This window comes from Thunnus thynnus, chromosome 23, assembly GCF_963924715.1.
Source record: "Thunnus thynnus chromosome 23, fThuThy2.1, whole genome shotgun sequence".
Taxonomy (NCBI): Eukaryota; Metazoa; Chordata; class Actinopteri; order Scombriformes; family Scombridae; genus Thunnus; species Thunnus thynnus.
The window spans coordinates 3,516,877-3,532,849 of NC_089539.1; the positions used below are offsets into that span (position 1 = coordinate 3,516,877).

Sequence of the window (15,973 nt, forward strand, 5' to 3'; positions counted from 1 at the left end):
TTATGTCTTGTCAATGCTCAGTCATACCACCAGAGTGCATCAGACTTCCCAGGCTGACTTCAAATTTAAGGATTTGTCAGTTATCCTTAAAGCCCTAAAGCCAAATTTACAAATGTTGAACTTTGGTGCACCCTGGTGGTAGTATTAAAAATAACACAGTGGTCAGTTGAATGAGCTGAAAGCAACACAAAGACGTCACCACTTGGCTTTAGGATGTTAGGATTTCCGTTACTCTACAATCAAAAGTTTATGCCATCAGAATAATTTGAAAGATGCTATAATCACATAATAATTCTACACAAGTGGCTTTAAGGAGTAACATACTCAACTCTTCACTGGCATTTTTGTCCAGTATCCAAACATGTTGGTTATATTAGCAAGCTGTTGTTGCACTATATTTACTGTATGTCACCAAACGTGGCTCATTTTTCCCTCTGGTGGTCAAAATAGAAAATATGTCATGTATAAAGGCTAATTTTAGACACTTGTCTTTGATGTAGACAGACTGGGTGCAACAGACAGTTCATTAAGATCCAATTTGATGACATTCAAGAACTTTTCAATGACTTTTAATGTCTTTGTGAATTACATTCAAGATCAGGGCCTTGACATTAGATTGCTCTAATATAGACATAACAGGGGAAAGAGCTAAGGTGTACTGACAAATTGTTTTGTTTTAATCAGTAAAATACTCTCAAGGCCCCAATATTCAAAAATCAGTCAGTGGAATCCTAATGACGCCACTGGCCACATGTTTTTTTGCGTCAATTAGGGCAATTTGATTAAACATTTAAGGAAAATTTACCATGTGAGCATAATATACTGTATGTAAAGTCTTAAAGGCTCTCTACTCCCACTGCCTTAATTTGGTATTGTATTTTAGTGGTAGTAACAAATAGCAGTGAATCAAATTACGTACAAAAGTGAACCTGTGCTTTTGGAATCCCTAAGGGGCTGGGACCTGCTTGGTAATCCAGCTTTGGTCCACACACTGTTTTCAAGGCCTATGTCCACCATGCTACACATCACCACTGATGTGAATCTGTCAAATCTCTGTTTCTCTCTTTTCCCAGAAATGTCAGGTTTTGGCTGCAGGAGATGAGAATGCGGAGTATTAACCCATAACCAGCATTAACTGTATTCTGCGACTCACTGTAGTGTCACAACAGCAGCAGTATCTGGAATCAGACTATTAACCTGAAGCATCACTTACACATGAGAACCTTCTCTTCCTCCTCCTCCTCCTCTTCCCGTTGCCACAGTAGTTTCCAGTCCAACAGACCAGTCCCTGCTCTCTAACAGACACTTGTGAATGTCTTTATTGTGTGGATGTAAATGACAACGTCAGCACACACTCGTCATGCCTCCTCTTTTATGGCTGCTCATTCTTTCTTTTCATTGTTCTTTCTTCTGTCACTCTGTTTACAGCCGTTGGCAAGGCTTCAGCTGCCCATCTGCACTTTTATGGTTTGTTTGGGTTTTTATACATGCCTGTATCTGTTTCCTGGGCGTCTTGCGTTGTATTTTACATGCTTTGCTTGCTGGTTTATTAATAAAGTTGTGTCTTCAGGCAATATCTGATGAATGCATTCTCTTTCTTTTAACTCTTCAGTGTCTAAAGTCCTGTATGAAAATTGGAAAATGAGAGTCAGCGAAATAAAGTGAGGCTGGTAAAATAAATGACATACAGTACAAATTAGGAATATACAGGATTGTAACATGGGGTAGGAGACACATGCACATCCATAAATTCTTTGCTGGGTAACAGGAATCTGCACCAAAACCTGAAAAAATGCATCCTTTTTCTTGATCACAAATGGTACTCAGGTAAAGGTGAGGATGTGAGCAGTGTTGGAATGTAACTAAGTACATTTACTCAAGTACTGTAAATATCAAGTACAATTTTGAGGCACTTGTACTTCTCTTTTATGGTACTTTGTACTTCTACTCCACTATATCTTAGGGGAAAATATTGTCCTTTTTACTCCACTCCATTTATTTCCCAGCTATAATTACAGTAGCGTAGAGCCACTTTTTGGTTCAATATTCTATATGTTAAATGATCAATTTATAAAATATGCATTGTTATAGATTAGACCACCCAACAGTATGCATTACTATAAATGCAGAACAGTTAACAGTACTTCATTTTGATACTTTAAGTATAATTTGCTGCTCCAATACTTACATACTTTTACTTGTGGTAACGTTAAGTAAAAGATCTCAGTACTTATTTCCTGATTTTGCAATGGTGGACGAGGTGTTGAGATCTTTTCTTGCATATAGATCTCTTCCCATCTCTTAGACTATGTGACTAAAAGAAGAAATAACACTATCTTCCTCTCACTGAGGGATTTTTTTTCTTTTACCAGTAGCACATGGTAGCTAATGTTAGCAAACTTTAGCTATAGATATTACTATAGATATTCCTGAGTAATGGACATTACTGAGACAGTTTGCTGTCGTACAACTAACTCTTCTTTACTTGTGCTACATACTGTTAAGCATTTATCATTATCCTGTCATTGTCATCTTTCTTTTACAGTCTCACTTGGTGTGACCAGTAGCATAGACCGGCTAATGTTAGCGAACAGATATTGCTGAGTAAATTACATTTACTGACTCAGTTTGCTGCAGTACAACTGTTCTTTATTGTGCTACATAACACTTTAGCATTTACCATTAACATGTAGCCTAATTGTCACTTGTGGTCATAATGGCTGCTTTTAAGCCTTGTTTAAAGTAAAAATAGCAATACAATAGCAAACAAGCTTTCAACACATATTATCATCTTCTAAAGTTGATTGTGTCGACCTTGTTAGCTAAGTTGCTTATTTACATTTCTAGCCGATACTAAGTTAACATTAGCATTCATTTGGAGTCCTGCTCATGTCCACCTGATGAATGTAAGTCTAATATTCTCTCTCTTTTCACAGTTGCTTTGTTTTGTTCCATACTTGGTCCTGAGTAAAGTGTCTGGCTCTTCAGCTGCTAAATGTTCTGTGTTCATCAGCTAGATGCTAACGTTATCTGCCTGCTGTTTGGTGCTGAGTAGGTACAGTGGATTTTTAGAGCCTTGGAAACAACAGTGGCGCCAACTGTATCTATTTTGTATACTGTTTGGCAATTTACTGTATGACAATGCATTGTATTTTATATGCTCATTAAAGATGTTTTAAATATTAAGCTGCAAAGTAACCAGTAGCCTAACTATAGATGTGTATGTAGTGGAGTGAAAAGTACAACATGCTGAAATGTATTGAAGTAGAAGTGTAAAGTTACATAAAATGGAAATACTCAAGTAAAGTACAAGTATGTTTTTTCAGTAATTCTGCATAGTTACTTTATATTACTGCCCTTCATTAACTAAATGTCTGTGCTATTATTGAACATTTACGGGAAAAATATACATTGTTTTTTTTGCATCCATGGAGACAGGGTTGGTTTGACAACAAAACAACAAAACCAGACTGAATGGTTGAATACTGTATGGTCTACTCAGAAGTGTTTCTGACACACACACACACACACACACACACACACACACACAGAGAGAGAGAGAGAGAGAGAGAGAGAGAGAGAGAGAGAGAGAGTGACAGAGAGACAGAGAGACAGAGAGATCATGTTCATGTGTTAGCTAGCAACGGCAGTCCACTATCTCAGTGTTGTTTGTCACTCTCCTGTCTCTCTTCTCAGACACATACACACACACACACACACACACACACACACACACACACACACACACACACACACACACACACACACACATCAGTTTCACCCAGTATGTCCAAGCTAATGCCTCTTCAACCTGGACTGGGGCAACTGGTCATTGGCCCATGTCCCAGCACGGTCCTGAGCACCACACATTCCTCCACACGCAGACAGACAGGTGGGAGATCCTGGCAGACATGGATCCACACAGACAGAGGTAAGTAGCTTTTTCAACCTTTAGTTTGTATTTGCCTCAAAATATAAAACAGATTCACCTTAATAATAATAAATAATAATGACTGAATCAGCCCTTTTTTGATGTCATTTAGATCTCCTGCAGATGATTATAGTGCTTTCATGGGAAAATAGTAATTTTGGGTTGTCAAAAACCTTTGTATGATGTGCATCCTTTCTATTTGGTAATAATGCAGTTGTAAATGTTGTTGTCTATTACTAAAATGTGTAATAAGTTGTTAATAAATGGATTTCGGTCCAGAGCTTTAACTGCTTTAACAATACATTGTCTATCATACAGGTTCTTATTAATTTTCTTAAACAATTTATTAACCACAAATAGACAATGTGAGGGATACACGCAGATCTTTCTTTACCAGGTGCTGAGTACCCCAAAAATAGACACTTTCTGTTCCTTAAAAGACTTGAAACACTTTAGGATACTGGCTGAAAAATACACTATATAATACATTGTAACATACCTAATAATATATAAACCCAAACATGTTTTCAGCCCCACAACCGATGGTAATATTTCAGTGCATATTTCATACCGTATATTCCCAAAAATATAGTAGCTTTAAAGTGACATAAGATATTTCACCCCTCATCAATATCTCACCCTCCCAGCCTGCCCAGTGACCTCCCATCCAGGCCAGCAGTTCACTCTGGGGATGATGGAGCCCCTGATCCATGATAGACTGCCGCACATCAAGTCAGCCTTCATGGCTTTGGACCCTGACAGGACAGGCCTGGTGAGGAAAGAGGAGTTCAGACGTGTCCTGAAGAGCCGTCTCTCTGTCAGCCATAACCAGCTCAACACCCTCCTTGACAAGGTGAGATAGAGATCCCCCTGTCCCCCTTTGTCCTTAGAGTGCAGGTCAGTTTTAGGATTGCATCCCTTGACCTGCAAGCATGTAATGGTTCTTTGAATGCATTTAAACAAGGCGGCAGCAATCAGTGGGCTTGTACCTTTAAAAGGGGGATTAAAGTAATCAGAGGGCTTGGTGTGAGGCTGGAGTCACAACCAATCAAGCAGGAACTTTATGACTTATAGCCAAATCTCATAATCCTGTTAATAAAGGATTTTCTCGTGTCTCATCTTAGAAGCTTGAGTTAATTTCACTTGGAGCCTGACCGAAGTTTTAAAGAAGGCGGTAGGAGGCAGACTCATACCCCATTTACACCTGGCATTAAAATGTCAGCTGTATCTGGATATGTTATCTGGATAAGAGGAAACATGTTAGAGCATTCCGATTACAATGCATCGCATTGTGATCAGATCTCAGCCAGGTGTAAATGCAATCTGTACAGCGTAACCACATTCATTAGAAAAAAATCATCCCAGCAGGCTGAAAGGCCTCTTCCTGCCAGCTAAAGCAAGCCCCGTAAAGAAACTACAAATAGTGGTCTTCCTTCATAAAAAAGCGAATGACGTCTGCTTGTAGTTAGTGGCAGCAGTGTCCTGGACTTGGGGCTTGCCATGTTGAAAAGTCCACCAGCTCTGCTTAGCTAATTTGCATATTGAGATCCGATCACAAAGCAGGCACAGCTGAGAAAACGAGAACGCATTTTAACACCAGGTCTAAATGCAAAGACCCATTGATTGGACGTCATTGTCCAGATAGTGTATCCAGATACAGATCACTGGTTAAAGCAGGTGTGAATTGGGCCTTAGAGTTGTTGAATTACTAAAAAAACAAAAAGAGTGATTACACCGTGCAACCAAATGAAGATATGCAACTCCGAAGAAAAATTAAAAGAAAAACAACAAACACCATAAATCAAACTTAATGGAGGAAAGCTAACTTCAGTTATGCTCACATGCACACAGCTACACTGACTTTATTTTCCCTCCTAACAAAAATTGCCCCTTTAAATAAGAGCTCCAATCTACTGCAAAGTCAGTCAGACAGAAGCATATTTCTCTCAGGGTGTCTTCATCTCACACACTTACAACAAGTAACTGACAATGTTCCTTGTATCAGTAAACATTATCTATACAAACAATATGCCAAGAAAACTACGTACAAATCAAACAAGTACTAATTTACATAACATTCAACTCAACACAATCCCACATATTTGGTTTTACCCATGACATCTATCATGATGTAAGTGTTTGATTGCCACTCCTTTTTCTTTCTTTGGAAAGCATGGTGAGTATGGAAAGTCAGAAGAAAGAAAACCTAACATTTAACTGAAGAAAACTAGATATTAAGAGGCCATATCATACTCATTTTCCACACGTTAACTCAGTTCCCTGGGATCTTAATAAAATCGAATCGAGTCAAAAATTTCACAAGGATCAAGCACCACAGCAGCCTTCTCATCCTGTCTAAACAGCCCTATTCAGAATGGCTGCTTTGAGTGTAAATAAACTTAGATTCTGCTGTGATTTAAATGCAATAAACAGATCAAAAGGATGGCGAAATAACTACATCATGATTCCGATTTGTAAAAAGCCTGCATTCATCCTTTGTCAGGTCTGTCCACGAGATGACAAGCAAACAACTTTTAAAATGTTGTTTTTATTATTATTACATAATTAATCAGATATTGTTGATGTAACAAAACATAATGCTGAACACAAACAAACCAGGGATAGTATGTGTTAGCAAAGCTACAGATAAAGATGACAAGCATGGTAAGAAATCATTAAGATGGATGTAGTAAGGTGTGATGTCACCTGTTGGTTTGCATTGGAGCTGGTTTGAAGCCCAGAGTTGCAGCTTATGTTTGGAACCAGGACCTCCCAAATTTCATGCTCTGGAAACACAGCCTCCCTCCTTGGAATGAAGCAAACACTGAGCGCTGCACACTGGGGCTAACATTAGCTACTTTAGCTAAATTGTGCTAACAGGGCAGGTATCATAATCAAGTAACATTAAACTTAGTGAAATATTGTGACAATAGTCTGACTCGGTGCGAGTGCAAGCCTCGCAGCCAATTTTATCACCAAAAGATTCATCCCTCGAAGCCTCATTTAACACAGTGTTTACTGGTGACACCTACTGGTAAAAATAATTAAGAACAGCCAAATTATAAATGATCATGTACCGCTGCTATTACTGTCATGTTGCTGCACTTTGTGCTACTGCTATATCCAATGAGATTCTCACATCAGAAAGAAAGAAAGAAAGAAAGAAAGAAAGAAAGAAAGAAAGAAAGGTGTCATTTGAGTGTCTATGTTGTAGGTTTGAGGTAAAACAGGAGATTGAAATAAAGAGGAGTTCATTTGGGAAAGTGCGTATGAGACTGGGGATTGAGAGTGCTTGTGTAACAAAGTGGAAGGGTGAAGCTTTTATTGATTTTTATTCAGAAATTGAACACAATTCAAAAACCTGCAAAAACTGCTGAATATTTAAATTTATCAAACTGTCAAACTCTCTGTACTTTCCACAAACCAACCGACTACACTCCATGGGATGTACACCCACGAAACGTTCAGGTTTCGCGGTCCTTATATCACCAATCGAATTTCAAACAGAAACATCATGTGTGTTTGCTGAAACCAAGGTCTCCTTAGTCATTGGACACATGATCTGAAAATCTCTGAAAATGATACAAGCCTTGGTACGAGGCATCAGGGGAAAGCCTCGTGTGTCACTCAACACACGCTTCGGAGTCTCGGTATCGTAACATCAATAGCAGCAGATGAGCCAACTGTCAGTGACAGCTGTCAATCAACGTCCACACAGCAGATATCGAAACTACTATAAGTCTTCAACTCTTATTAACTGAGCAATGATTTTCAAAATGACCACCACCAACAGTGATTTAGTGATAATGACTTATTGAAAAAAATGATTGACTCAGTATTTTTAAAGAGGAGTGGGGGCTTTTTGAATGGGAGTCAGTTGGAGCATTTAGTGGTCATTGGTGGCATTGCGCCTAAAGGTACTTCTGCGTTGGCTTTAGCCTCAAGTCGTGTTAGCTACTGCTTGTAAGAAATGCATAAAAGTGTACATGGGACAAATGGTGTGGTCTCAACCCACTTGTCTACAGTGTAAAGCAGGTACAACAACAGATTTTCTGTAGGCGTCTGCATGATGAGTTGCTGAAAGATCTATGTTTTAAAGATTCTGGTACACACAATGCCCAGCATTAAAACATTGTCCCTAAGCAACAGCACTCATCCCATGTGTGTAACAAATGCGCAAAGGCCTGGTCTGTCTATGCTAATGAAGTCATAATAGTTAAAATACATATAAAATCTCTCCATCAACTGACTGTTTTGTGAATTTTCCAATGCTGTACATTTTTACATGATTAACTAATTTAATATGTACAGATCTTTTGCCAAGATTGAGGATAATTCTGCCTCATTATTGTTATGAGTGGTATCATCCAGAAGATGGCAGTAGAATATTCTTTTTAATCCCTTTCAGGCAGCTGACATTGACAAATGATGCTCTGTGGCCGTGGAGACTGGTCAGAGGAGAAGTGAATCTGGCAGCTGTTAAAGCAGACGTTATTTGTTTGCACTTCTGTTGCGTTGGCTGGCATTAGTTTCTCCTCTGATCCAGCCCAGTTATTCTTTGCTATGTTTTATTTCATACATTCCTCAGCAGCTTGCAGATGTTTACCAAAAATGAAGGAATAAATAAAAGAAAAAGCCTATGGGCTATGAAAACAGCAGCAGTAATATTGGTGGGTGATGTAGGAAGAGGAGTTTTTAAGTCATCACCCTGCATCCATGAAGCCTAATGAGAGTGTTAAGGCCATGCACCAGGATGCTTCTCCACTCTGGAATTGATCAGTCGGGCGTGTGTGTTGTGTATTTGGCGTCCGTGCACGGCGGCGGCGGCGTAATTCCCCCTCTCCCTTCATCTTCATCTGCGTGCACAACGCCTCTGTCACTCCACTACACCACTGTAATCGTCTCCACTGTTCCTCTTTGTTCCATCTCAGCGCTCACGTCTGACAGTTTGACTGCCTGTCTTTCCCACACAGATTTCCTCCCATAATATCAGCACTTTGTGTCTTCCACCCCCCGAACACAACCCCACTTCCCTGCATCCCCTTCCCACCCCTCCCACTCAGTCTTATTCATTAAAGGCACTGTGCGGGTAAGTGTGTATGTGTGTGTGTGTGTGTGCTTTCTGGAGAGTTGTTGAAAGTTTACTTTAAAAGACTATCACTGGAGTAGCAGCTGTTGTTCTGGTGACATTTTGATGTGGAAGTCGCTTTGTGCTTGAGGGAGCGAGATGCCACCAGCAGCCTGACAACCCCACCCCCCCACTTCTTCTTTTCTTTTTCTTCTGTTGATTATTTATCTATCTGGTCTCATCCATGCCACGTTTTCAAAAGAAGAGATCGAGATCTCTTTTTGTTAAATGTCGATCAATTATTAAATGTGCTCTGGTAGCTGTATCTGTAAAAGGAGAAGTTACTTGAATAATTGAGGGGGAGAGGGGGCAGACGGAAAAAAGATCATCACAATCACAGCTGACAAATCAGATGATTAATAGGGAGCCGGTGATACAGACAGACAGACAGACTCATTCAGACAACAAGAGAGAAAGTCCACTGCATCATCCTCCCCTTTGCTGGATGTCTTTTTTCTGTGTTTATTCAGTGTGATTAGAAAGGATTTGTAATCCTTTTATATATTGCAGCATCCTACATTCCTATCTGGAAACATTTCCCGCAATTTGAATCCAGATTTGGCCATGGCGACTGATTTTCAAGATCATGGAAAATCTGCACTCACCCCCCCCCCCAAAAAAATAACAGAAAGTGTCCTCACATGTAATCATGTTATCTTGTAGCGTGTGAGGATTTATGATTCAAATCTCTCACCTATTCAGAGCCACAGGCTGATTAGGTTAAATGAAATGAAAGTGATCTTGCAATTTGGGGCTAATTACTAAATCTCTTAAATTAATGAAATGGTTTGTAAGGATGGATTTCCAGACAGGAGCACCAGGCTCAGGACTCAAGGGCCCAAGGTGTCTATCTTGTTGAAAATGACAGGGCTCAGTTAAAAGTGGGGATGTCCTGATCTAATTATTTTTCCTCCTGATAACCATCAAGGATAAGTCTGGTGATATTCTTGTCTGACAGCTATTAAAAACATGTCAATGAGCCACACTGTTGCACTGGATGACATGTTCCTTCATTATCACCAACACACACATACTGTACTTTATTTTGACTGAACCCCACACACACACTGTACTGCAGCTTGAAATACTCACTAGAACACCAAAACACCAAATGTGGATCAATCCGCCACAGAAAATAGTCTGTAACAAATGTACAAATTCTCCTGTTTGAGTAATGTTTGTTGAAAACTACAGTGCTCAGCTGTTTTAGGATATTACTGTTGATACCTTGCGTGATATATGGCGTAAACTGTCTGGTTATTCCTTTCACTGAACCAGCACCTCTGTCCCTTTTCTCATAGAATTTGGGGATATAGATGATGTGGGCACACAACCTGTCACACTTTAAACAGGATCATGTGATCATAACTCTACCTTCTACTACTGAGGGATGAGAGGACAACCTGAGGAGGTGGCCTTGGATAACGTAGGGTAGCATATTTAGCTACTTTATTGATTTACTGACAGTGAAGCGATGAACAATCTGAAAAGCTCGGAGACTCATCAGTCCTTCCATAGTCATAAAGCTGATATGGCAGAGCCAAGTTAGAGCCTCAAAGTCCCACATACTCACTTTAGCTAACGCTAAGGTAACTAACTGTTGTTTGTTACCGGTGTCCGAGGCCACTTCATCAGGATGCCCTCTCATTCCTCGCTAGTAGAAGGCAGAGATATGATCAGATTATTCTATGTAAGGACAAAGTTTGATGTTTTGGAAAATAAGCTAATTTGTTTTCTTGCAGTAAATATGAAGCCACTGCCAACAGCTGGCTAACTTAGCTAACATGAGTGGGGTAGTCAAGAAGTATTGAGAAACAGACTAACACATAGTTGGTTTGGGTCTTTTCATGAGACTTGACAATAAGCAAATATAAAATTAAAACCAGACATATTAAGTGTTTGATTTTCTCTGGAATCAAATCAGATTGTAATGCTGCAGTTTGAGCCAATAGATTCTTGCAGTCACAGTGGCTGCTGTTCAGCAAATGAAACACTAAATCAAACAGGATGTGGACCCTTTATCAATTTCTTGGTATTTATTGATAATACAAAGAAACTGATAAGTAAAATTCTTTTTCTAAGTATCAGTAAGCATTTTGCACAATAATAACTTTATTTCTATGATAAGCATTTTTAAATGACGTGGCAGTAGGTTTCACCACAGTTAATATTTTTTTTAACTTAACAGGACATTATTTGAAGGAGATATCCTCTAGTCTACATGAATAATCATGATTAATGCTTTGTTGCTTCTTTCTGGAGAAAGAAAAAGCACAATGAAAACAATTAAAGATAATGAAGTACTGATATTTTTCCATCATCTCGACATATGTTATGGCCCCTGCCCTCCACCATCAGCTATTGACCTCCGTCTCACCTTCAAACTGCAGGTGTAACCGCGCCGTCATAGGTATATAGAGCATGGAGAGCCTCCCTCCCCGCATCCCCCGAGGGAGGGGGAGGGGGGGGAGCTGTACTCCGTGGCTGCTGATAGCAGTGATAATTGGACGGTGTGGTGTCTATAATAAGATTCAATGCCAGGAGCTCCACTGGGAATGCTGCACCGGATTACACAATGGAAGGATGTAGGGCAGGGCAACAGGGACTGTACTTTGATTATGAGCCACCAAAATAGGTATACGTGTGTGCTTGTGAGTGTGTGTGCCAAGTATTTGTCTGCTTGATTGAATAATGTATGTGTGTATTTGTGTGCGCAAAATAGTTTTTCGATTTTGAGTGTTTGGGTTTGTGCCAACTCTTTACAAGTTTGCCATTAAATGTGTGTGTCCATGCATATGTGTGTGTGTAAAAAAGCACAAGGTCAGAATAAAAGCATGCAACTGCATTCCCTAGGTGTGCCCAGTTGCAGAGAACAGCACCTAGTGTATTCCCCCAACAGCTTCGTCCTGAAAATTACTGCTCAACCCACCTGACGCCAGCCAGCCACATCACCACGATGCTCTTCCCTTCTCCACGGGGACACCATTACATGTGCCATTATCACAAACGCCAATACTGGAATGTTTGAAAAGTTTGGAGTGGGTTTGAGTGCAGGATTATGTTGGATGTGGCGTAGTGTTTCCCTTAACACCATCATCTTCATCCTCTTCTGGCTTTTTTATCATCATCAATCTTGCAGTCGTGTTTTCTGTGTGCGGCTCAACTTGTTTACATGTCTTTTTGTTTGTGGCTGTTGTAGCTGTGTGAGAGGAGCGGTGCGACAGTGGACTACATGCAGTTTCTGAGGAGGTTTAGCCGAGCTCCCACGGCCCACAGAGCCTGCAGCAGCCTCAGCGTGAGGTACACACACTCCTCTGGATTAGATTTCTGCTAAACAAAGAAATGCCATGCTGCATTTGCATTTTTATGCGTTTGGTAGCAGCGGCTGAATATGCTTAAACTCTTATCTGTCTGTCTGTCTGTTTCTCTCAGACGTGGTCCACAGAACACTTCCATGTCCCTGTCTGAGATGCAGAAGCATCTCAAAGATAAGGTGTGTATTCTCTGTCTCCCTCCTAAATGTTTGACTGGATTTGTGCTCTAGTCGCAGTCAGGTGCATTCTTTCATAGTGAGTCTGTTGGCATTAAGCTTCAGTTGAATTACATCTTCAGCATCAGTGATTGGCAAAATAACTGTTTATATTAGACATACCCTGTGGAGTTTTTGCCCACTAGTGGTGCTATGGAGAAATGGTTTGAGGAGCAGTCCCCACATGCTCCCTGCTCTCCCCACTTGCTAACAAGTTTGATTTCTAATAAAAAATACAACATTACAGTCAACCAGTCTACAGCCTGTACTATAAAACAAGACAGGAATGTGTCACAGTAACTTACAGTGAGAAACAAATCAACCTTATTACCTTGAAAAAGGGAACAACAAAGCAATTCAAAGTGCTTTGCATAACACATAAAAATGCATTAATAAAAGATAGAAAAATCACATGACAATATGAAAAGACATAAATACTAGTTTGCCTGTTTTATTTGTGACTTGTGCTGTGCTGTCATGCTTATGTATTCCATTGCTCAGCACATGGTGGCAGAAGCACACCAAGAAACATAGCAAGGTTCCAGCAAAAGGTCAGGGATGAAGAGGACTGCTAGCTAGCAAGCACAGATACAAATGCCAAAATATTTTTAAAAATCAACTTGTTTTATGAGGATTGTGTGTATGCGTTTCCTAACAGGGTACTGTAGTTGGATTCAGTTTAGACAAGGACGGTAATAAAAATTTAAAAAAAGATATCTTCAATATTTCATTTTTTTTTCACAGCCATTAGCAAACATTTCCCGTAAGCCCTAGACCATCACAGGTTAAACGACAGCTTGACAGATGCACTGAGGCTGTGGGCGAGTTGAGGGGTTGTGGTTAGTTAGTTAAGACTTTTCTTTAATAACTGCACACTGTATACATTTTAGACAGCAGAGATTACAACTAAACCAAGCCACAATGATGTAACTCGCACTGCTGTGTTTGTGAATTTTCATGGGAGCTGTAGTTTTTTGTATGCTAAGTTCTTGTTGTTAGCTTTGTTGATGCTGTGGATGCTGATTTGTTTTAGAATATGGAAACTAAACCTTAGGAACACACTTCATTTTTTCATTAAGACCGATGAAAGAAAAGCTGAACGAGAGATTGGATTGAATTACAGATGCTAGTGAAACAAAGGCTAACCTGGATGCAGGGTTTCGGCCAGTGTAATTCAAGCCCAGCGGCCCACTGGGCCGAAGCATCGGGGAGTTGTTTTAAAAATGTATGTTCAGATGTTTCCTAAATTGTAGCGTAGCTCCTTTAAGGAGTAGCTCAGTATGTAGCTAATGTGTGGTCGAGAGAGAGAGAGATCATGTGTGTGACGGTGAGGCTGCAGCAACCGGAGCAGAGAGCATGGAGTTAGCAGTGTATCTGTGAACAGTGCAGCGTGTGTACAGTTGAGGCTATTTGTCAGTGAATAAATGCTACAACTCCTCAAGACCCAAGCCAAGTTCCTGTGTCTTGCTTGTTTCAGCTGTAAAAAAAGCACCGAGACCCAGGGAGACATGAGAGCAGCTGCGGACAGTCACAGAGCAGACACTTTCAGTCTATAATGGTATTGTCTGTTGTCCAACTTAGTATTGATAACACACGCTTAGTATTTTACAGATTAAACTCCCCGCCCCTGCTGGGCCTAACAACTTTTCTGGCGGAAACCCTGCGTCATGACATTGGCTCCTTATGAGGGAATAAAGAGCTTGAGTGCTAAAAAAAAAGGGAGTTAACACAGACTAACTGTCAGACAGCAAGCTAGCTTGCCTCTAAAGCTACTTTGACTGACTTTCCGCTAGCATATTCCCGCTGGCTATGTTTTAGAGGTTAGCTTGCTAGCTACAGTAGTCCAACGTCTAGCCCTGCGATTTGCCTCTATATCACCAAGCCTCTTGCACACCTATTTCTTTAGAGCAGTCAGATGAACTTTGCTGTGCCCCTGTCCAGTGTGACCATGGCATTAGTACATACTAATTGTATCCAGTACAGTCCTATTCTAATTGTAAATATACTAGAAATCAATGCACTTTACAACTGTACACATGTATCTTTGCAGCTATATACTTGTGCTTATTTCAGTTTTACAAGATCTACCTGTCACCACCATCTGCAATTTGTGTTCACGTTTGGCAGTGAATAGCTCCTCCACTTCCTTTGTGAATTGCATTATGGAATAACAGTGTACCTTGGCAGCATAATGCACACTCACTGCTTTGACTATACTTCATCTCGTAGCTTCTCCAGTATGAACACACAACATACCCGCAGCCTACTTGCAATTAGTGTGTAATATGGAATTGGGACACAGCTCTTTTTAGTGTTATTAGCAGTGCAGACAGTGAGTGTTATCTACAGAGGAACTTATAAATGACCAAAAATGTGTGCCTAACTGATATTGTCATCTCGGTGTACAGTTCTTTCAGAAAACAGAGCGATGACGTAGAACAAAGTGAGAACATCCACGAGTTTCTTGCTTTAACATCCATTAATGCTGCAAAGTCACAGTAAACATGACTCACACAGCATCCTCAGAGTGTGTGTGTGTGTGTGTATATGTGTGTGTGTGCGTGTATGTGATTCATATGGAGGCAGCTGTGTTTGTGTGACCAGCTCTGGCAGAATTCAGGCTCTCCGTAGGAAGCATGACAGAATTCACTCTGGATTTGTGCTGCTTGTGTTCCACATGTTAAACCGGGCTGTTGATGTTGTTGTGAAACGTAGGAAATGTACCAAATCCTATCTGTGGATAAATGAAGGCCCGAGGGTGATCAGGGCTGTCCTTATCCCAACGACAGACGTACATGTGTACGTGTGTACTGAACTGTATGTTTATGTGTGGGCTGTATTCTCTCACAGCCCACATCCTACAGTCGACACAATACATTTATTTCTAGTGCACCAATATCCTCCTCTTTCTAGATCATACCATTCTTTCTGAGCATTTGCTTTTTTTGCTACTTGTGAACCGTTTAACTTGCAGCCAGGGCTATAAAACAAAACAGGACAGTGTCACAGTAACCTGCAGTGAGAGAGAAATCAAGCTTATTAGGGTATTTTTATATACTGATGGAAAATGTGTGAGTTTATTGCATCCTTTCAACAGCAAGGCAATTTAAATTGCATAAAAATGCATTAATACAAGATACAAAAAAACACATAAATAGGATTTAAAAGGAGTGAAATAAAATAGAAGATCAAAATAAGCCGAGTTAAAATAAAACATAATAAACAGAAGAATAAAAAGTTAAATTGCACTGAGAGATATAAATGAATAGTCCCAAATTAAATTTAACAAAAGGCAACAGAAACCCTTGATTTAAAAGAGTTGGAACTCATCTCAAGTTGTCTGGGATTTTGTCCCAAATATGTGGTGCATAAAAACTGAGCACTG

The 15,973-nt window shown here is 40.0% G+C and overlaps 1 protein-coding gene across 5 annotated transcripts in view; it reads left to right on the forward strand.

The window, feature by feature from the left end:
• Positions 1-3,733: 3,733 nt before the first annotated feature.
• The window catches only part of efcab6 (EF-hand calcium binding domain 6), a 62,874-nt gene continuing 50,634 nt past the window's right edge, over positions 3,734-15,973 (forward strand). For all 5 annotated transcript variants that reach the window (XM_067581095.1, XM_067581097.1, XM_067581098.1 and 2 more), the window contains exons 1-4: positions 3,734-3,931; positions 4,579-4,784; positions 12,259-12,359; positions 12,492-12,552. In XM_067581095.1, coding sequence (XP_067437196.1) covers positions 3,787-3,931; positions 4,579-4,784; positions 12,259-12,359; positions 12,492-12,552 — 513 coding nt within the window. In that variant the 5' untranslated portion in view covers positions 3,734-3,786. The remainder of the gene's footprint in view (positions 3,932-4,578; positions 4,785-12,258; positions 12,360-12,491; positions 12,553-15,973) is intronic.